Here is a 22,338-nt window from a genome sequence, read left to right on the forward strand (position 1 = left end):
AGTTGTAAATGAAGCAACACAAGATGGAGGAGGGCTTGTTTGTGTTTGTTTGTTTAAGTTAACCCGAACAAGCAAATGAACTGTTGAGAACACGCAAAGGAACATACAATCACGTTCATTTTTTAATGAACGAATGGTAAGACAATGTGTTCATGCATTTTACTAAACAAGCATAAAATGATCACGTTCATTAATAAATATCAAACATAAACAAACTTTTTATAGGATGGTTTGCAGAATGTTTAACGTTTGCAAGCCTAGAGATGTCTGGAAAAATATACATGTTTTATGTAAGTATATGTAGGCGTGTATTTATGTACACAAATGCCATATAAAATACAAAATCATAAAAATTGTGAGTGTATGTAGTTAATAACTTAATATGCATCTTTGGCTAAAAAAATTGTGCGGAGTATATATAAAATACAAAATAAAAAAATTATGCGGAGTGTATATAGTTAATAACTTAATATGCATCTTTGGTCAAGCTAATTCAATAGCCAAATTGGGTTGATGTTAAGTCATAGCGCGATTAATGGTTATAGTCCAGGCCAACACTTAATTCCATTCCTATATTTTCAAAAGTGGCATGCACAATCGTGCATCATACACGGCCTACTTTCAGATGCTAGGCTTTTACTTTTAACGCAAGTTATCAATTGTATTAGTTTGAAGTGGAATCGTGACTACGGTTAGCTCAAACGTTGTGTTCTGGTCAAGCTTTTTAATTTTATACATGTTTTTGTTCAAAATTTATTTATGTCTCAATTTAAATTAATTGGATGTTTTATGAAAAATTTATAAGATAAAAGAGAATGTAGTTTAAACGTAAATATTGTACGTAAATTTTAGTTTTTGCTATATATTTATAAATTAGAGTACTGATATTTATTATAAAAATTAAAAAAAAACTAAAATAAAGTAAGACTTCAGATGGAAGGACATTTTTATGTCGTCAACGCCCGATAACTCTATGTTCACGTTCATGTGTTGACAATTTTGGGTTCATGTCAAATTTCCGATCTCGTGTTGGGTTTAATCAGAAATGACCCAATCGTTTTGATAGCATAAGTTGAACAAGAAAACCAGGCTCTTTCCAAATGTAGCCAATTTGTTCATTTTCCACATTTGTTTGTTCATCATTTTGTTCATTGGCTATATTTGTTTGTTCACTTTCTGCATTTGGTTGTTCAATATAGTATTTGGTTGTTCCAAATTGAGTATTATTTGTTTACATATTTTAAAATTGACCCCTTTTTACAACTAAAGCGTCTACTTTCATTTTCTTTTCTGAAAAATTAAATTTTAATAATCATAATTATTACCTACTAGCCGATGATAATCTAAACTTACACTTTGACCAGTAATAATCCTAACTCTTTGTTTTTTTTTTTGCCATAAGAAATCCCGATAGCATAATCATCATTGATTTATACTTGATTTTCACTCGGTTTCTCTCATGAACGAAATGGAGAAACGTACTTGCGAAATCAAGTATTAATCAAATGTAAATTGAGTGTAAAATCTATGATGATTATGTTAGGGGTTTACTCTTGGCAACAAAAATGAAAGTTACGATTATTATGTGTCATAGTGTAAGTATGGACTATTCAACGCACTAGCACAACTCATTTATTAGCTCTTGCTACTAGTATGGTATACGTGTTGTTCGAGAGTTGGTACGGCAGTGACCCCCACCTACTAAACGGCTATGCAAATCAGAGTCAGTTATGTGTATATATATGGTACTCATTTGTGTTCAGAAACACCAACAAGAAGGTTTTGAAGAGAATGGATACCCATAAAGTAAATAAAGGGGTTCGTTCTTCAGGGAATATAAGATCCCCATTATTTGGTTGGCCATGGCAATATTTGGGCAGCTACAAGGTTATATGTTAATTTCTTTGATTTCTGATTTCTTTAATGTTTTTTGTACGTGAAGTGGTCACCCAAACAAATTTTGATGTAAACAAACTCCTTAAACTTATTTATAATACATGCTAAATGGTTAAGCTTTGGTAAAGTGATGTTAACATGCGGTTAAAAAATATAGTCACGCATAATATTCTTTTTATATATATAAAACTAGTTTTAGAGCCCGTGTCATACACGGGATAATTCAAATCATAAAATTACAAGTAAAGCAAATAATTACATAGCGTATATGAAAAAATGTATTACATCTATGCTTGTGTGTATATAAATTAATTTTATATATATCACAAAATGTTTTTTTTTAAATGAACTTAATAAAAAAATGTCTGTGCAAAAGCGTACCCGAGAATGCTTCTTTCTGTTAAAAATTTCATTCTTAGTGTCATATATGTATAATTGAAAGATTTTTGGTTATGAGCACCGTTACCTTTATTGGCATATTTATCAATTTACCACCCATCAAAGGAAAATAAGAACATTAAATTGTAACGACGGATATTCTTCAAGAATTATATCCTTCTGAGCTACACCATGAAACAGATTTTGATAAGTTTCAGAGAGCTTCTCGACTTTGTCATAATGATAGTATAAAAAATAACATGTTAACCCATTCAATTTTGTGAATATTTTGTTTCATTTGAGCATAGTTTTGCATGACATGATTCTCATACAACGTTTTGATCACCATTGAGGAAAAGTTAATACTGACATAAATATTTCAAATTTGATAAAAATTTGAAGCATTGATAGGCATGGGGGTGGCATGTCGAAAGTGTTCGCAATCTTTTCTTAAATTTTTTTAGTTGAGGGAAAAATAGTCAATTGGTCAAATCCCAAACCTTTTGATTATTTCAAAAAATACCCTTAAAAATAAATTTGAAACCCGAATCATGTTTAAAATTCTAACGTTCATACTTTGATATTTTCAAATCAACACTTTGAGCCAAATAATAAATTTAACGTTAAATCTATTTGCATTCTCAAATTTTTAAAATAATTTTCATTTTTGTCCCGTAACAAATTTTGACATAAATATAGTTAACTTGTACCAAATAATCTATTTACCAACTTTTGACCCATAAAATCAAATTTAAGTTCCACAAATAAACCTGAAACAATCCTTGATAAAAAAAAAAACTAAGAAATTAAGTATGATAAACTTTGTTATGTTTAAAAGTGATTCATATAATATCCTTACATTTTAACATATATATAGTTTACTAAATTAATCGAAAAAATAAATGGATAGATTTAAAGCATATATTTATATTTTATAAATTTATACGACAATTTACAATAATAATAATAGATAAATGGGTTGATTTTTTAAAAAAATTGATCGACTTTTAAGCATATATTTATAATTTAATGACTAAAAAATTACTTTGTAATATGAAAGCATATTCGAGTTTTGTTTTCTTTATAATCTTCTACAATATACATAGTACAATATGTGAATGTTAACATTTGAAATTATGTTCTTTTCAATCTTTGAGAAACATGATTGTTGTTGATTTTTGGAATTCACCAAGTATTTTGAAATATATAGTAAAATAATATGTTAATATTTAGATTTTGCAAAAATATATTGATAAATATAAATAGATTGCAAAAGGAAAATGAATAATTATTGATCTATTATATATATTAGGGTATTTTAGTTTTTGAGGGAAAAATTTTTTGAAAATTAAACAAAAGATAACAAGTGTCCACAATTATTCTACTTCATTAAAATAGGCAGATGATATGCACTTTTGTTTAATGTGGTTAATTTGATGAAGTGGCGCACGTAATCGAAATGGTATATATTGCGCAATTAATATAGGTAAAGTTGTTACTAATTACCGTTTTTAAACGTTTTTGCAACCATACTTATTTTAGACAATTTTATGAACTTTGATATCGCAAAACATTTTTAAACTTTCAGAAGAGAAGAGAAAGTGTATATGTTGTAAGTCCCTTAATAACCGGATCTAACAGCGAACGGAATTTGTTCTTGATAAGCAATCGAGATGGGTGCGAATAAACAAACGATCGAACAAATAATATAAAGATAATATTGAACGACTCCGTAATCGGTAATAAAATATTGATAACATTAACGAACCGATCCCACCCAAGGTGAGCTCCCATTGGGTGGTTAATTACACCTTATAAAACACACACATAAATATGACAATAAAGTCCCTATTTGTAGCTTAACAATAAACATTCTAGAAGCTTTCTTCTTGTGGAAGCTAAACGCGTACATCGAAGCTGTCGTCACAGATCCGGATTACTTGCCGACTTTAATTGATCAAACCAAAATAAATATAACGAATTTCGCCATATTATTGATATCACATTTCTAATTATATTAAACTTTTTTTAATTGTATTTTATCTTGGCTTCCTAATGGCTTTTGAATTGTTGCTTGAATCAGTACATCTTGTTTGGGCCACTTCTTGTTGGTTTCATTTATTCAAGAATCTATGAAAAGAGGCAAAGTGAGCATGGTTGGTGTATGCATATTCTGATATTGTCTTCACTAAGAGGGATTGTGCACCTTCTATGGAGTTCATTTCATGCTATGTTTTTCGTTAATCGAAATCGTCGATTATCTCAAAAGGGCATTGATTTCAACCAAATCGACAATGAATGGCACTGGTAAGTTCTCTTTACTCTTCGCGTTTGACGCGTTTTAGGCATTTGAACATTGAGTTTTTAATATGATGACCACATTGAATGATTATTTTTTATGTGCCTTGATGCAATATATGGCTTTTTTTCTCATTGATCACAGGGACAATTTCATCATACTTCAGGCACTTGTAGCTTCAATAATCTTGTTGATAAATCCTTCAATGACCAATCTTCCTGTTTGGAAAACAAGTGGGATTATTTATTGTATAATTTTCCATATTGGGCTTTCAGAACCTCTATATTATTGGCTTCATAGATTGTTGCATTCATCATATTTCTTCCAACAATACCATTGGCTACATCATAGTTCTCAAGTCATCCATCCATTTACAGGTAAAAAACAGATCAATAAATTGGCACTCATGTAATATATTTATTGACTCATAAAAATCAGATATAATGCATCCTATAATAATTGCTAGCTAACCATTTCTTGAACTTTTGAATCCTTTTTTGGTACAGCTGGACATGCAACATATATGGAGCAATTATTTATGTGTCTGATTATAGGATTTCCAGTAATCGGAACTACTTTAATTGGACATAGTTCGGTCATCATGCTCTACAGTTATGTTTTGGTCTTCGATTTCCTTAGATGTATGGGGCATAGTAACGTCGAAGTTGTTCCTCATCACATTTTTTGATGCCGCGCCTATGCTCAGATATATCATTTATACACCAACGTAAGTTTTGTCATTTAATTAGTAGGGCTTACTGCATGCACAGAGGTAACCAACTTGGCATATCCACTTTGAGAATTAGTTTTGCCCTCGTAAAAAAAAGTTTTTAAGTATCACGTCAGCTTTCACATGGAAACGATATGATAAAACCCCAGATCTTACAAAGATTATAAATGCATATTTCTATTCTTGTTCATTCGATCATCTAGCTAAAGGAACATGCATCACACCGTAGGTGAATATTACCTTCAATAAGGAATTTGAAAGTTGGATGCCTTCTTTCAAGTTTTCTAAAATTTTAAATAGAATTCAAAGCAAAATTTATATTTTGTACCTAGTTAACCTGTTTAGTTACAGAAGAAAAAAAAAGATTTAACGATTTATTACTTTCTATGTTTCACTCCTTAGATACCATTTTATGCATCATCAAGACATGAAGACCAACTTTTGCCTCTTTATGCCTCTTTTTGATGTTTTGGGAAAGACCATTAATGAGAATTCTTGGGCTCTCCATACAGAAATAAGCTCAAGTGAAGGTAAGTATCCTTTTTCTTCTGTATCATTTTCCTTTTCAGTTCATGTGTATCGCGGTGGCCCGATGACCAGTCTTGTTTGTGTATCGAGAGAGGGAAGAAACACATAAATCTACAAGTGTGATTGATTAAACAAATGTTAGTTTTTCATGTCTTTACAGACATACAAACTAATGGTACTAACTTTTGTAACTATTAAAAATAATAACAATATATAATACTATTATGATAAAACTAAGTGACTTGAATATTCCAACACAATTAGGGTATATGGTTTATAGAAAAGAGTCCCAATTGACAACTTTTTATGAATTTAACTAATTAATTAACAGATACAAATTTTTCTTCTTAATTTGCAGGCAAGAAAGCTAAAGCACCAGAATTCGTGTTTCTTGCGCATGGTATTGATGTCATGTCATCAATGCATGTCCCGTTTGTTTATAGATCACTAAGCTCGTGGCCATTTACCACAACACTTATTTTCTTCTTATTTTGGCCTATGGCTTTCTTGGTTGTGCTGATCATGTGGGCTAAATCCAAGACTTTTTTGGGCTGGTTCTACCATCTTAGAGGAAAATTGCTACAAACTTGGGTTGTGCCAAGATGGGGTTTCATGGTACCTTAGTCCATTTTGTGTTCATTTTTCATGACATTCGATAACAACTAATATTGTATTTTACTACTAACGGGTTTAATACATTGTAGTATTTTTTACCATTTGCAAAAGACGGTATAAATAATCAAATTGAAGAAGCTATATGTATGGCTGATAGGATTGGGGTCAAGGTTCTTAGCCTTGCTGCCTTGAACAAGGTGCATATAACTATCTTTTTCAAATTATTTTGGAAGATGGCAGAACTAGAGGTGATTATTGAATCAAATACCAAATAGAAATTCGGTTCAAATATAGTTTCGATTCTAATAACGCGAAACTCGCGTTTTGTTTTATTCCAGTTTCAGGTTGTTAGAGTACGATTCAAATAATGAACACCCTAGGAACAACGTAATTATTTATATGGACACTGTTATATTTTGCATGTCTTGCCAATTATTAAAATCCGAAATTAGGTTAAAAATACTAAGACGACATATCTACTTTAACCGTAGTGTCAATTGTTTTCTTAGAGCAGTTCAAAAAAAATTGTTTTCTTAGAACATATATATATATGTGGACGATTTTGCAAGTGTTTAGACTTTAGACTTTAGCATTTCTACAATGGTTTCAAGATACGAGACCTTAAAGGTTATTAGTACCATATTCTAGTAACAAAAATTTAAGCGGTGTACGCTAACAGATTACATGTCCAAAACAATACTATTATGACCCCTCAGCTAAAACTTTCTGGTTCCGCCATATGCATCAAAACTATTCTACTTTTGCTCATGATTACTCACAAATTGAAACAAGAAGCAGCATTATAAACTATCAAGTATCTATAAATTTAAACCTTTGTTAGTAAATTTGTTTTGGTTTTACAGAGAGAAGCTTTGAACGGCGGCGGTAAACTTTTTGTGATAAAACATCCCGATCTTAAAGTTCGTGTGGTCCATGGAAACACACTGACTGCAGCAGTAACTCTTAATGAGATTCCTGTAGATGCTAAGGAGGTGTTCCTAACAGGAGCTACATCTAAAATTGGAAGAGCTATTGCCCTTTATTTAGCTCGTCGTAAAGTTAGAGTCTTGGTATGTTTTAGCTAGAAAAACTAGTTATGGTTACTGTTTTTGTTGTTAATTTCAACTTATTTAGAGTCAATTAATAAAATAGTTAGAAAAAGAAATGGTTCAATATCTGAAACCAATACTAGTTAACACACCAGTTACTTATGGATCAACCCGAATAATTACAGTTATTTATGGATCAACCCGAATAATTACACGTATACTTTCATTTGCAGATGCTTACACATTCCATGGAAAGATTTAAGAGTATTCAACAAGAAGCATCACCAGAGAATCAAAACTTTTTGTGTCAAGTAACCGAGTATCAAGCAGCTAAACACTGCAAGGTTAGATATTGTTGATGTTTGCTATCTAATAATTAATGGTTAAAAGGTAGAATTGTTTTTAAGTATTTTTCATAAACCTAACTAGACATGGATTCTTGGAAAATGGACGACACCAAGAGAGCAAACATGGGCACCACCAGGAACTCATTTCCATCAGTTTGTGGTTCCACCAGTGTTTGAATTCAGAAAAGATTGTACGTATAGTAAGCTTGCAGCTATGAAGCTTCCTCACGATGTCGAAGGACTAGGGATGTGTGAGGTAATGTAAAAAGACAACAATTCCCTTGTAGATTGGTAATAGAGTAAGAAATAATCCATGACGAGAGTTAAACTGATAACGTTATCATTGTTGTTGTTTTTATTATAAGTACTATTATTATTACATTTCTGGAGACGTCCATTTATTAACTTATGATTTTATACAAAGACTGACTTTTCTGTTTGTTTCGTGAACATGTTCGAGTAGTACACCCTGGAAAGAGGTGTGGTTCATGCTTGTCATGCGGGTGGCATCGTTCATCTTCTTGAAGGTTGGAAACACCACGAAGTTGGCGCTATCAACTTGGAACACATTGATTTGGTTTGGGAAGCAGCTCTAAGGCATGGGTTCAAGCCGGTTTGAAGGTGCCTTGTTTTGAACCATCCATTTGTTTCTTGTAAAACTTTCACGGTGGATGATTTGAAACCCATAAATAATCGCAACTTTTGTTCCTACATAATCATACACAACTGTATAAAAGTGTAAACATGCTCTAGCTAATGCAATTTCAATAAAGATGTTGAATATCTTGTTATAAAAGAATATTTTTAGTGAAGTTCACTATAGATAATGGTATAATTTGTTAATAGATAAATAGATACATTTTGGTAAACACTAACGTAGCGTTTGGTACGCAGAAATGACAATAGGAATGGAATGATTCATTACGTAGGAATGAAAAAAGTGGTGTTTGGTTGCTCAATGAAATGGAATCATCCATTACACATGGAATCTCATTCCATCAAATCCATTCTTTCCCACCCCCCTTCATTTTTTTCATTCCATTCCTCATTCTCCCTACTTTCTCAACAACACCATCACCTAACAACCACCCCCACCACTACCATCGGCACCACCACCAACTCCGCCGACACCACCACCGCTGCCACCACCATCGCCACCGCCACCACCATTTTCGTCACCGGAGCTACCACTGTCGCCATTGTAGGTTTTTTTTTTGGGTTTAAAAACTATTCACTTTTTTTAGATAGAAGTATTTTTATTATTTCTATTTCATTTCTACAATTTTTTTTAGATACCAAACAATAAAAATTATGATTTCATTCCTATAGGTTAACTAAACAAGGAAAATGAATGGTAATGATTCATTTCATTCCCTTGTCTGTTCCATTCCTTCTCCCATTCCATTCTCCCTTCATTCCATTACTTCCAACCAAACATACCCTAAATGTTGCTACCAAATCTCGGATTAGTCTACACTCTACAGTCCAGGCCCAAAGCCCAAAGCCCAAAACCCAAAATCGTGATGTATAAAGCCCAAAGCTCAAGTAAAAGATGTTGTGTACTCAAATTAACACAACTAAAAGACAATCAATTGAGAAGTAACTGCTAAGATTCAATTAGATTACAATGAGAGAAATCAAAACAATAACAAAGGAGATAGAAAACAGATTCTAGAAAGAGAGATGAGAAGATCCGAACCACTTCTAGCTAACGATATATGTGCATACCCTACGCTCTCTTTCTAACGCCTTATATCAATAGTGTCTCACCTTTTCATTCTTGTTGGACCTTGTTACTTCTCTTGACTTGCGCTGTCCATCTTGGCTTGGGCTACCAGATGGGCCCGACGACCAAAGTCCAATGCATAAAGCCAACACCAAAGTCTAAGGCCCACGAAACTTTAGGCTTGTATTAATTCAAGTAAATAAAAACTATAACACGAGAAAGTAGTACAAAGGTTTTTTCCCCTAACAGTATCAATGAGTTGTATAGCATTCTGCCTTTTCAAAGGTGTAGGTTCAAGTCTCATAACTGTCAATAAAGATGTAATTAAGAAGTATATTAGAAGTTGAAAAAAAAAAGTATGAACCGGCAGAAAGTTCATTTAATAAACGACACGAACAAGAACAAACAAATTTGGTTGGGTAAGCTTAACGAATGAACATGGAAAGAGGCCACGTTCGTTCTATATTGTTCATGAACGTCCATCCGATAACGTCTTCTGTCCGTTAATGTGTAGTATTTTGTAATCAATATGTTTTTATTTGTTTGTTTTTTTCTACCAGATTACCCTAGTATATAAACCAAGTAAAAAATAAAACAAACCCTACTATGCTAAGTGTTAAGTATTTTTGGATATCATATGGTGTAATTCTGAATTTGTGTGTGAACTTTTGTGGATTTATGATTATTATTTTTGAATCAATATGTAATCATTTATGTTTGTTTGTTCGTTAGAGTCATTTATGTTTGTTTGTCCATTAATGTTTATTAGTGTCCATTAGTATTCATTTGTCCATTAGTGTTTGTGTGTTCATTTGTTCATTAGTGTAATACTAACGAACGGACACAAACGGACATAGACAAACTCAATTCCTTAATGAACGGACACATACATGAATTTTCGTTCGGTAGAGTGTTTGTGAACCGTCAGTTAGTCTGATAAAAGCTTAACGGACGAACACAGACAAGATTTCGTCGGTTCAGTTCAATCCGCTTACAGACCTACTCTTAGTGTTTCATGCAAGCCTTTTTAGTTCCTCTTGTTTGAACTCATCCTTTTGGTTTTGCGTTAGCTAAAGTCCAACCTCTTCACTATTAAACTCGTACATATATAAATGCTACTACAACACTTTAAACATACTTACAAAACTATTAAAAATAATCTTAAATTCAACTAAAACTACTAAAACTCATGCATACTCTCTTTAGTCCCTTAAAGCATTCGAAAAGTAATGCACACGTAATTTTGATGCAGCTTTTAGCTCATCTGCAAGAGAGAATGAGTTATGTAAAAAGTAACGTGAAGACGTTTTTGAAAGCCTATACTATTGAACCTCTTAGAATGGTTTTTAATTCATGACCGTGTTTTTGTCTTGTATTTAGGGTCCTTCACTAGCCAAACGGAGTCGAGCTATGCTTAACTCGTACCGAGCTCCACCTGGTTTATAAATAATCCGAGTCAAGCTCCCTCGGTTTGTAAACCAGACAATTTCCAACGAATTTCAACCTATCAGCTATTTGGACATCTCTAGACACATTGTCAGCAAGCATCAAATAATTAGTATTAAACACTGGAGTCTAGATTCATATTCGGTTATACATTAAAATATATATAATCACCATTAGTACAACATGAGGAATAAGCCATCCAAAATAGCAAAATCCTCACCAAGCAATCCGACTTGGTTTATAAATGAGCCAAATAGTTACCCTCTTACTTGAATATGTATTGTACTGTAAGTGTTATTACGTTATGTTATGTTACGTACATTTAACAATAAGAAAAGTGAGAGGGTTTAATATGTACACATCTAAATAACCAAATCCCTTATATGCAATAACAAAAAAGTAATTGTCAATTGAGACACATACACAACGAAGAGAGAGAGAAAGCGAGAGAGAGAGTGTATCGATCGGAAAACCAAACTCTGATTCAAATCCACCGGAATCAAAACCGGACGGCGAAACAGACCCACGCCAGACTTATTCCGACCAAATTCCAACAAATTCACCCCACAATCCAATCCAATTGCATTCAATTTCACTTCCAACAATCAATTCACAATCTCAATTGCCAAATCCAGCACTTGGGTATTCAGATTCTCAATTGCGGTATCACTGCAATAAGGTTAGGGTTTCCAATTTCTGTTTATTCTTGAACTTAATTAGCAGCTTAAAAACCCCCAATTTGTTGCCGTTGGTTCGAATTGCGTGTGAGGTTAAAGAATTCGATGTGGGTTTGAGAATTGGGAGATTTTGGGTGTGATTGAGGCTACGTTTTGAGTTTGAATTTGAATATGGGTTTTGGAGGGAGAGTTCGTTAGCAACTGTAACTATGCAGAAACCCTAATTAGGGTTTTGTTTTATCATGTGTTAAAGTTTGAAATTAATAAGCTTTTGAGTGTTTTATGGAAGTTTTGTATTGAGAGATGAAACCGCCGGAGCAGCATTCGTGGATCAGTCTTACGGGGTTAAAAAGTCAGATAATCAGAAAACTTGGGCCCGAGAGATCCAAGCAGTATTTTGATTATTTGAATAAGTTTTTGAATCTGAAGTTAAGTAAAGTTGAGTTTGATAAGCTTTGTGTGAGAACAGTTGGGAGAGACGGTATTCCGCTTCATAATCAGTTGATCCGTTCGATTTTAAGAAACGCGTGTACAAACAAGAAGCCTTTAGATAATGTTAGCCATCAAAATGGGTCGGGCCCGATTGCGACCTATGCTTCAAGCAACCTTCTTTTACCAAATGGAGACGTTTTGCCAACGTCTCCGCGAAAGGCGAGAACCGGGGTCCGTGAACGAAAAGGTGGAGCCCTTAAAAGCACCCTCGGGCCAAATTCAGAAGATATTAGTAACGTGAATTCGCCTTCATCCGATACTCGAAGACCCGTGCATCATCATCAAGGATTATATGCTCCACTTGGGATTCCTCGTTACCCAGTGAGTACAGGTGGGGCCTGCCGGGTCCCACCTGCTAAATCCGTTTGTTTATCAGACACCAATGGGTTGTTAGATACAGTAACACTGCGGGCCCGAATGGAGCCCGTAGTGGCAGCACAAGGGCTACAAGGTGTGTCAATGGATGGTGCAAATGCACTAAATATTGGATTAGGTGTTTATTTGAAAGGTATAATAAGGTCTTGTTGTGAACTTAGCAGGCCCATTAAAACCGGCCCAGATCAATTTAGGCCCATCAATAATACCTTAACGGGTCATGAAACGAAACGGCCAATATCTTTGCAAGATTTAAGGATTGCAATGGAGTTAAACCCTCAGAAGCTTGGAGAAGATGCGCCCGTCCTTCTAGAGAGGATATGCACATGCGCTTTTGAAGAATGATATAAAAGTTTCTGAATTTATGATCTAACATTGGTGTATTTTAAACGGGTTTGTGGTGTTTAACGTTCAAAGAGCGCAATGTGGGGCACCATCTTTAAAAGCATGAAGTTATTATTCGTGATGGAACGTTGCACCGCATTTATCAGCAGCGAAATTTGGTTGCTTTGTTGTATGATTAGAATGTTGTTTTTACCTTTTTTTTTTCTGGTTTTACTGTAATTTAATCAGTCAGGTGATTTAGAACAGTTTTGCAGGAATAATTTGTCCCGCTCAGTATTTCTCAGTAAAGTTGAAACTGCATGATTTGAGATTTCTTGTGTATGTATTTTCAACAGTAAGCATTGATTGAAATATCAAATTCAAACATCATGTTCTTTTAATTTATCGTGCACACTTTGCATTGTTTTTGTTGGAAGTAAAAATCTGTATTTGAACGAAGTGTAAGAAATATTGCTCAAATTTGTGCGTTATGAGATTCGTTGTCTATGCTGTTGAAGGTAAGTTTTCCTCTCCATTCATTATTATAATTTTTTTTTAAATATGAATATATGATCTGGTGATGTTTTTTTATATTTGCAGGCACATGATTTGTGTCCAACTATGGAGCATATGCATTGCAAACAGCAGTGTGAACCGGTACGTTGTTTTATACGCAAAAGGTTATAGTAGTTTATTAACAGTTACACAAGCCTTCATCATTGTTTTTCTAAATTCACATATATTGAATTTTAGCCTTTTTAAAGGTAATCACGTGTATCATATATTGATGATTTTGCATTTCTTGATATAAAGTGGCTAAAAAGATTTGTATCTATGTGACAGTTTTTGTTAGGATTTTTCGTTAAAAACAGATAGCTATTAAAACTATATGTGTAAAGTTGTTATGGATCTAAGTCGTATGCGCAGATAGTTCAACATAAAACCATTGTCACTTGATTTGGTTAAATGTTTATACTTGAAGACCATTTTGGCCAAGATGTGGTTGTTATGTTTTTCCCTAAAATACCCTTTATTTATGTTCATTTAGTATGCCAGGTTATTATGTTTTAAAGGTTACTAGGAAAAAAACATACATTTGATGATTATATGGTTTCTGTAAGTTCAACCGTCTTGTGATTGTTATTGTAAATGACTAAAGTGTTGCTTACGCATTTTCATGCTGCAACAATAATAATCTTAAGGGACGTTTGCCATCCTGTTTTTAAAATGGTCATCGCATTAGCGCGTTTTCAAGTTGCTTAGTGTTTGTGGCTATAAAGAAAGTAATTCTTTTTTGTTAAGTTCTTTTTTTTTTTTGAAAAGAAGAAAGTAATTCTTATTATATCAAATATGCTTATTTAGGGGTCAAGTTACCAGTTTTGAAATAGCTGCAACAAAAGTGATTATGATTACTTGATTGGTTACAATCATTTTACATGTAAATTTGTAGTTGATTGTGACATTACTTTCTTTTCGCTTAGCTTTTTTCTTTGACCCGTTTAAGATAAACACAACTCATATTTATGAGCACACCTTAGATATAATTTTTTTTTTTGATAGTATGGTTATTTTTACATGGACACACCTAAAAAGAATAAAAATTAAGTAGAACATATATGAAACCTAGTTATTATTTAGTGATTATTTTTTTCAAGTTGACTTCAATGGAACAATTACGAAATTTATTATTTGGTGAGTTATTTCTTCACCATTATCAGTTAGAAAAAAGTGTGAGTGACTTAAGTGAGACACTAACGAACTTGGTTACAATTAGGTGAGATATTCTTTACATGTAAATATCAAGCATGAATACATTTTAGGCTTTAGACTTTATGGAGATATGCACACTAATGTGTAAATGTGCTGGCTTTTTAAGTTTTAAATAAGAACATGGGAAATTGAAAGCTCTGCGTTTATTGTTAATGGCAGACAACTTGGATCTCTAAATTCATGAAGAGGATGTAGTTTACAACTGGATGAACTATTAAAGTGTGGGTTAAGCAAGTAAATTAAAACAATGAGTATTATCTATTTGGTTTTACCATTATATTTTCTGGAAATTTATAAAATTTATCTTTATACTACTTTGTTGAATTGGAAATACTTCTATTTTCTGAAATTCTATTTACATCGACGACTAATCTATTTTCAGGTTTTGTGTTAATCAGATTCTTAATGAGGCTGGACAAACTCGGACCCGATTCCAAGAGAAGAATCAATCTTGATAAGTTCCAGGTAACTGCATATTTTAAGGTTTTTTATGTGTGTGCGTGTTTGCAGGACCTTATAGGGTGGGGGGGGGGGGGGTCACAAGGTATTTGCAGGACCTTATAAGTTTTCAAAAGAAATAACAAACCCATTGTTATAAACCTTTTTTAAAGAAATTAAATGTAACCTCAGCTTAGAGCGTGCGTCAGGTTGAAACTGAACTGAACTCGAACTCGAAACCCGAAATTTCAAAAAAATCAAAACTGAACGCCAGACAAATATAGGGTGGGTCGATGTCTGGTCAGGGCCATAGTTACCTAAATCGCAGTTAGCTCCGGTACGGGAACGAATACGGGTACGCAATTCGCTTAAGGTGACATACTCGGTATGAAGGGGGTAGGTTCATGTTGGTACGAACCGGTACGGTGTATCTTAGAATCCGGTTGGGTGTACGGTGTACCCAATTTAAAACAAAAATTACCAAAGCGTTAATTTCATAACAGATAATCTAATGCCATATCCAAAACTAAAATCCATAACCTATTATCCAAAAGAGATTATCCATAATTCCATAACAGATTATAAACTTATAATATTATGCATAATTTCATTATTATATAATTCCATTATTTATATAATATTTATTTAATTAAATAATTCCATTATCCTATTCGATCGGAACACTAAAAAATCGATCCAATTGCCGAATTTTACATCACCAGAAACACGATTTCATTACCGTATTGATCGATTAAATTTCCGAATTGGATCGACGTACCATTGGAATTGGTACGCGATTTCATGAGTGTTCGGTACGCTAGTGAACTGCTTTTTGTCACACTCCAATCCAATACGGAAATCGCACCTCCTGATGAGTATATGGTAACGATGGTCAGGACCAAGCATGAATTCTTTAGACTAAAATGTTTCACATTTCGGGTTTTAGCTAGACTAGACCAAATCCAAGTTCACCCCAAAATTAAGACCAAGAACCGAACTGAATATGCTTAATCAGTCTGGTCTTAGGTTGGTTCTGAGTCGGATTTCTGGTCACTCGGTCCAACCCTAATCTTGCTTATAGCCCTACCTTCAGTAGCTACATAGCCAGTGAAAATACCTTTTTTTATATTTTGGATCAAGTTTATAAATATGGTTTTATGTAGGGGTGAGCTCGGTACCGTACCGAAAATCACAAAATCTTGGTACCGGTATTGAAGGTAAAAATTCAGGAAATACCAGTACCGTACCGATCCCGAAACTTAAAACTTTGGTACCGATTCGGTACCAAATCGGTACCGGTACCGAATTTGCTTATCCCTAGTTTTATGTGTTGCTAGTGTTCTAGGATGTGGGTTTATTAGTTCCCTTCACCCCCCCCCCCCCCCCCTTTTTTGCCATTATGTGAGCTAGGTTTGGGCTAGCCTAAGTGTTTTGGTTTGGTAAGGGGCTAAGGCCTAAGGACACTCACTAGTTAAGTAGATTAGCAAGGCTAAGTATGTGAGTTGGGCTTGCTACTAGCATTAAATTCTTGGTTCTGACTTAGTCCACAACTCCACGTGGTATAACTAATGTTTAATGGCAGTTATAAGGATAGATGCTTGTACAAAATTTGGCATGAAATGTTTTGACTCCTACTATGGATGTTCAGGTCCTGGTTTAGACGAAAAGTTTGGATCGACTTGCCTAGTTGGGACTGTCGAATAGGCCGTTTTTACGATTTTACAGTTGGTTCATTTTTTGCAGTTTACCGGTTTTAGACAAAGAATAGTTTTTCTCAAAAGCATAGTTCTGTATCAAATTTTAAGATGTGATTAGAATTGTTCTGGTATATAATATACATGCAATACTTAATGCCCTAAAAATGGAAAGGGAAAAAAGGCCAGTTTTAAGTTTCAACCATAAACCATTTACGTGGTTGTTTGGCAACCTCTGTACTAGTAAGTGTTGAGCCCATTAAGAAGCCTGAATGGTTAAGAGACTGGTTAACCAGTAAGTGTTAAGTCAGTGTTGAGTACGTCGATGTGGTGGACTGGTGGTGATTGGTAGTGCATGAGTGATAGACTGAGGGTTGTGAACACATGTAAAGGACAAAAGGGTAAAACTTTCATTCAACATCATTTAAAAACTTCATGGTTATAAGAGGCTTGCTAACCAATTTAGTGCTGTCATTCTAGTGAACCAAACATACTTAATGCTGACTGATTTTGAGGTAGCCTCCTAACTAAATCATTAAAAGACTACCAAACAGCCCCTAAACCAAACGATGAACTAAAGTCTCTAAGCTTTATCCGATATTAAATTGATAGAACTTCAAGAGCTTAAAATTGCATGATCTGATTTGACTAGTTACCCGACATGTCTTAAGTTGTTTATATGTTGCATCGGGTGGTGCCTTACCTGACCCATCTTAGGTTGTTTATTTGTCGCGTCGGGTAGTACCCACTGCCCAAATGACCCATAACACATTAGCAAGTTAAAAACACATTTTTTAGCCATAACACATTAGCAAGTTAAAAACACATTTTTTAGCCTAAACTGGCTCGATAAACTTGGGCGCATAAAGATGTGAAATATGGTTAATGTCTTCTGTGTGTTTTTATCAGATAAAGCAGATGATTCATGGTGCATCAATCGACCAAGAACACTTTAGCGCAATCACATTGGATTCCATAAAAGATGCTTTATTCAAGTAAAGTTGCAAAAGCAACCTTTAGCTTACTAATGTCCTCCTCTTTATGATGTATGACTTCATTTCGGATCTTTAAAAAAAGCATAATATATTTACAAAAACGACTTTGCTATCATGACACTAGTGCGCGTTCATTTACCACTAGCTTCACGACAGCAAGTCGAGTAACATGCCAAAATCATAATACTGATAATATCAACATACTTTCATATTTTGTTGCATAAAGGTAAAATGACACCGAACTTGGACTTGACTTGGTTAAGCATGGTCAACAGAGAAAGGGGATGTGCAACTGTTGTTGTGCCAAACAAAGATCTTCCAAAACGACCTCGGTTTACGCTTTCGGCGTTTGTTTGATGTTAACTCTGACTCCGTCCTGTGAAGCATCTCCCACATTACTTGAACATCGTTGTACCCGCATGTTTGGATATCATCGTGTAGCGATATGCCCTTAGGCACGGCCATACATAACATAGAAATCACACTTGGAAAGGGTGGACAATTAGCTAGAGCAGCGGGTGCTGTAGCGAAACTGATTGCAAAAGAAGGGAAATCGGCCACATTAAAATTACCTTCTGGGGAGGTCCGTTTGATATCCAAAAACTGCTCAGCAACAGTCGGACAAGTGGGGAATGTTGGGGTGAACCAGAAAAGTTTGGGTAGAGCCGGATCTAAGCATTGGCTAGGTAAGCGCCCTGTAGTAAGAGGAGTAGTTATGAACCCTGTTGACCATCCACATGGGGGTGGTGAAGGGAGGGCCCCAATTGGTAGAAAAAAACCCACAACCCCTTGGGGTTATCCTGCACTTGAAAAAAGAAGTCGAAAAAGGAATAAATATAGTGATAATTTGATTCTTCGTCGCCGTAGTAAATAGGAGAGAAAATAGAATTTCTTTCTTCGTCTTAAAAAAAATAGGAGGAAGCTGTGACACGTTTAACATTTCAAAATATGAGGATCTTGTTCTGGCTGATTTTTTGAATAGTAATGATACATATACATAACTTGTATGTCTAAAAATCAACATAGTACAAATATTACTAGATGTGTTAAAAAGAGAAATTAGATTGTATTGTAAGTATTATTATGTTAAAAGTTTATAAAGAAACCATTTTATAAACCAGTCTAACTCATGAATACGGTTGAACCTAACACATTTAGCTAATCATGTCTAAATCCAAACAATAAGTGTTTATTATTGATAAAATAGTTCTAAATGAGGGGAAAAGATAATGGTAATAAGTTACAAGTTTTAAGAATGAAGAAAGTAAGGTTAGTTAAGATCACTAGGATTATTGGATATGGTTGTTAGTTAAAGAGTGTAGTTACAAGTCACCATATCAATAGTGGGAATCTTTGCAAATATTCTTTTAGAGATAAATAAATGTTAAAAAGGATACGAGTGTTCAACTAATTATTGTTGTTATTAAGAACCACTAGTAAACAAATCAAGATACATACATTTTTTTTCTTATCCACTTGTAAAGATTTTGATTCTCATAATCTAATTAATATGAAAATTATGTATATGCAAATAGGGTCATAACTGCATCTTGATTACTAGAAGATTAAGAGAGAAATTAGGTCAAATTAAAACGCATAGTTTATAAAAAGGTTAAGAAAATGTTTTAAAAACCAGACCAGACGGTTCAATTTTGTTAATTTTTTAACAAAACTTTCACCCATTAGAATGTGAACGGTCACAATCTGTTTTTAAGTTTAAAAACTATAAATTCAAATTATGTACGTTAGACATATTAAATTGTAAAACTCCCAACTAAAAAACAAGAATGGGTCTCTACTCTCTACTTGTCTTGATTGTAAATTAGAATAATTTAGCTTTGGAAAAAAAGGTGACCTTTGTCCAATCAAATAAATCATCAATTATTTATTTTTCTCACCTAAATATGCACCATGAAAATTTGCCAAACACAAAAAAACAAAAGGTACGAATTGAGAAAAATGTTTATTGATCCAAAAGTGATATCATCTAAGCATAAAAAAACTAAAAAAAAAATCAAATATTTCAATTTTCAAAGGTCATAATATTATATGCATGATAAAACTCGTTTGTTGAAATCCATAATTATTTTGAAAAGAAATCTCATATTTAATCATTTCAACAACAAATAAATAAAAAGTTATTATGTAATATAATTCGGTGGTAACACCTTTATCTATATAGTTCTAGATGGCACCTTTCACCTTTTCAACTTTAATCATCATGATACTTCCTAAAACTTATCATCATTATTTTACCATTTTAAAATTTATGATTTTATATTTAATATCATTTAACCTATTAAAAAAAGTAACAGTTGCAAAAACACTTATGTGTATGTAAAATATTATATTCATCACATATTCACATGTATCGTAAGCTTATACTGTATAATAATATTATACGTATCAAACGAGACAAAATAAAAGTACTTTAAAATCAATATGGAAAACAGAAAAAGGAAAATAAAGTGAAATAAAAATCAAGATGATAATGACAAGAAAATAAAAAGAAGGCATTAAAGTACGCGCATATATATCACAACAGGTGTATGTCTTCAACACAATCACGAGACTCTGTACTCCATCAATACTACTTTCAACCATAAATAAAAATTATAAAAATATTTACTTATAAATTCAAAATCACCGACTAAAATATTAGGTCAAAACCGTGTTAAAAATATTAATAATCCGTTCCTCAAACTGCCAAAATCATAAAAATCGATAGATCAATGAATTATATTATAAATCTAACTCACTAAAACCCTAAAAAACGTTCCATGTATATATATATTCTTTTATATCGAAAATCAAAAGGCAAACTGGCATATATGTGCGTAAATTTTGAATTGCAAAACCAAGTTGAAGAAACACTAATTGACCCCGGGCAGATTACGGATAATCTGGGGGTTAAATAGATGTTTCCCACGAGGGGATAGATCCGGCAAAGATAGTTCTGATAACCTGCAAAACAGACACCGTAAGCTCGTCACTGAGAAGGGGGGGTTCCTCCTTGTGACCACCCTCCGGCGTGAGAATCAGACTAGATTGCTCTTGAATATAAATGTATATTAAGAGATTGCTAGAGCAGATATCAGGTATATGATGTAAGATACAAGATAAGATGAGATGATCATACCATTTGGGGTATTTATAGCCGAATGTAGGTTTCCAAGAGGGTATGGCCGGCTGAATAGTATTCCTGTTCTACCAACTGTGGCCTACGCACGTGCCATGCTGGCAGTTGGTGGGTAGGCAGCGGCTGACAGTGACCAGGCCTGCTGTGTACTATTCCTTTTCCACCAACTGTAGGCTATGCACGTGGTATGACAGGAGTTGGTGAGTAGGTAGCGGCTAATAGTGACATACAGTACAAGAGCATGCTGCTCGCCATACTGTTGTCAATGGGCTGTCGTATCTCTGGTCAGATCTTTTGCCCATACCTCGTCAAGTACAGTACAAAAGATCTTCCAGTATCGTACGGACTGGCTCATTTGGGCGGGAGTATTCCCCCTCCCGCCTTTGTGCGGGATTGTTCCCGGCTTTGCTCATTCCTTCAGGTGACAACTGAATTATTGAGAGCAAAGTGCCTTGTGCGTGTAGCCCTGCTGCGCGGGTGGCCTTCCCTGATGGCTTGTATCCGCAGCTGCGGGAACAGGCGGAGTACTGCGCGTAAGGACGTCACGTCTCTGAGCATGGTGGGTCCTGCGGATCCAGTTGGTTTCTGCGCAGACGTCTCTCTTCAAGGTGAGTCATGCGGGTCCAACTGGGCTCTGCTGGGACCTACCTCTTCAAGTCCCCCCAGTCCAATGTTCTTCTCATGAATGTTTAATAAAGTGAGGTGAACTTTTGGACTTAAGCAAAGGGTTTTGAAAAGGGTTTTGTTTTAAGGTTTTCCATGGGGATTCTTCCCGCGGAAGTCCTTATGTCACTTGCAGAAATTCCCGACTTTCCTGCTTGATCTTTGGGTATGATGCGGGTAGGTCTGTAACCTCCTCGCAAGTCAGGAGCGTTGAGTCCCACTTGTGTGGATTCTCCATGAGGTTTTGGTAGTTTTGAACATAGTGATCAATTATGTTAAAACCACCAATTCCATCTTGAAGCTTCAAACAATATAGTTCTCGACGTTCCCGCTATGCGGGGATGTTATTCCCGTTTCCGCAAGCATTGCCCAGAGGATCCTTCTTGGTTTCAATTCCCTTTGAACGTGGTAGATAATAGGTTGAAGTTTTGCTTCCTCGTTCGTGATTGTGCGGGTAAGACCGTCACTTGCACTTAGTAGGATGGCTAAACTTTACCTACCTCTAACCTGCGTGGAGGTTTTCCTCATCCTTTTGTTAGAAATTTTCTAAAGTATTTTGAATAAGTTAACCGTTCGACGCGCGGTTGTCAATAGGTTCGGTTTCCTCTCATGATTTGTGCGGTTATGACCGGCACTTTCATTTAGTGGGATGACCAAAGTTTACCTATGACTGACCTGCGTGAAGGTTTACCGTTTTTTGGGTTTATGCGGGTTTTGCCGCTTTCCCCACGCAACGACTTTTCACGTAATTATGCGG

At 34.4% G+C, this 22,338-nt stretch overlaps 1 protein-coding gene and 1 pseudogene across 1 annotated transcript; both read left to right on the plus strand.

Annotated features, from left to right (window-relative positions):
• Positions 1-1,653: 1,653 nt before the first annotated feature.
• Positions 1,654-8,461, plus strand: LOC143581767 (very-long-chain aldehyde decarbonylase CER3-like; annotated as a pseudogene).
• Positions 8,462-11,951: 3,490 nt separating this feature from the next.
• LOC143581768 (uncharacterized) lies at positions 11,952-12,903 on the plus strand. Its single transcript, XM_077064471.1, has one exon. The coding sequence runs from the start codon at positions 11,995-11,997 to the stop codon at positions 12,901-12,903; it is 909 nt and encodes a 302-aa protein (XP_076920586.1). The 5' UTR covers positions 11,952-11,994.
• The last annotated feature ends 9,435 nt before the right edge of the window (positions 12,904-22,338 follow it).

This window comes from Bidens hawaiensis, unplaced genomic scaffold (assembly GCF_021521415.1).
Source record: "Bidens hawaiensis isolate Kalapana, Puna unplaced genomic scaffold, B.hawaiensis_p1.1 tig00031174_1, whole genome shotgun sequence".
NCBI classification, from domain to species: domain Eukaryota; kingdom Viridiplantae; phylum Streptophyta; class Magnoliopsida; order Asterales; family Asteraceae; genus Bidens; species Bidens hawaiensis.

Coding starts and splice junctions, on each gene's coding strand:
- LOC143581768 (XM_077064471.1), top strand. CDS start 11,995: ATGAAACCGCCGGAGCAGCATTCGTGGATCAGTCTTACGGGGTTAAAA.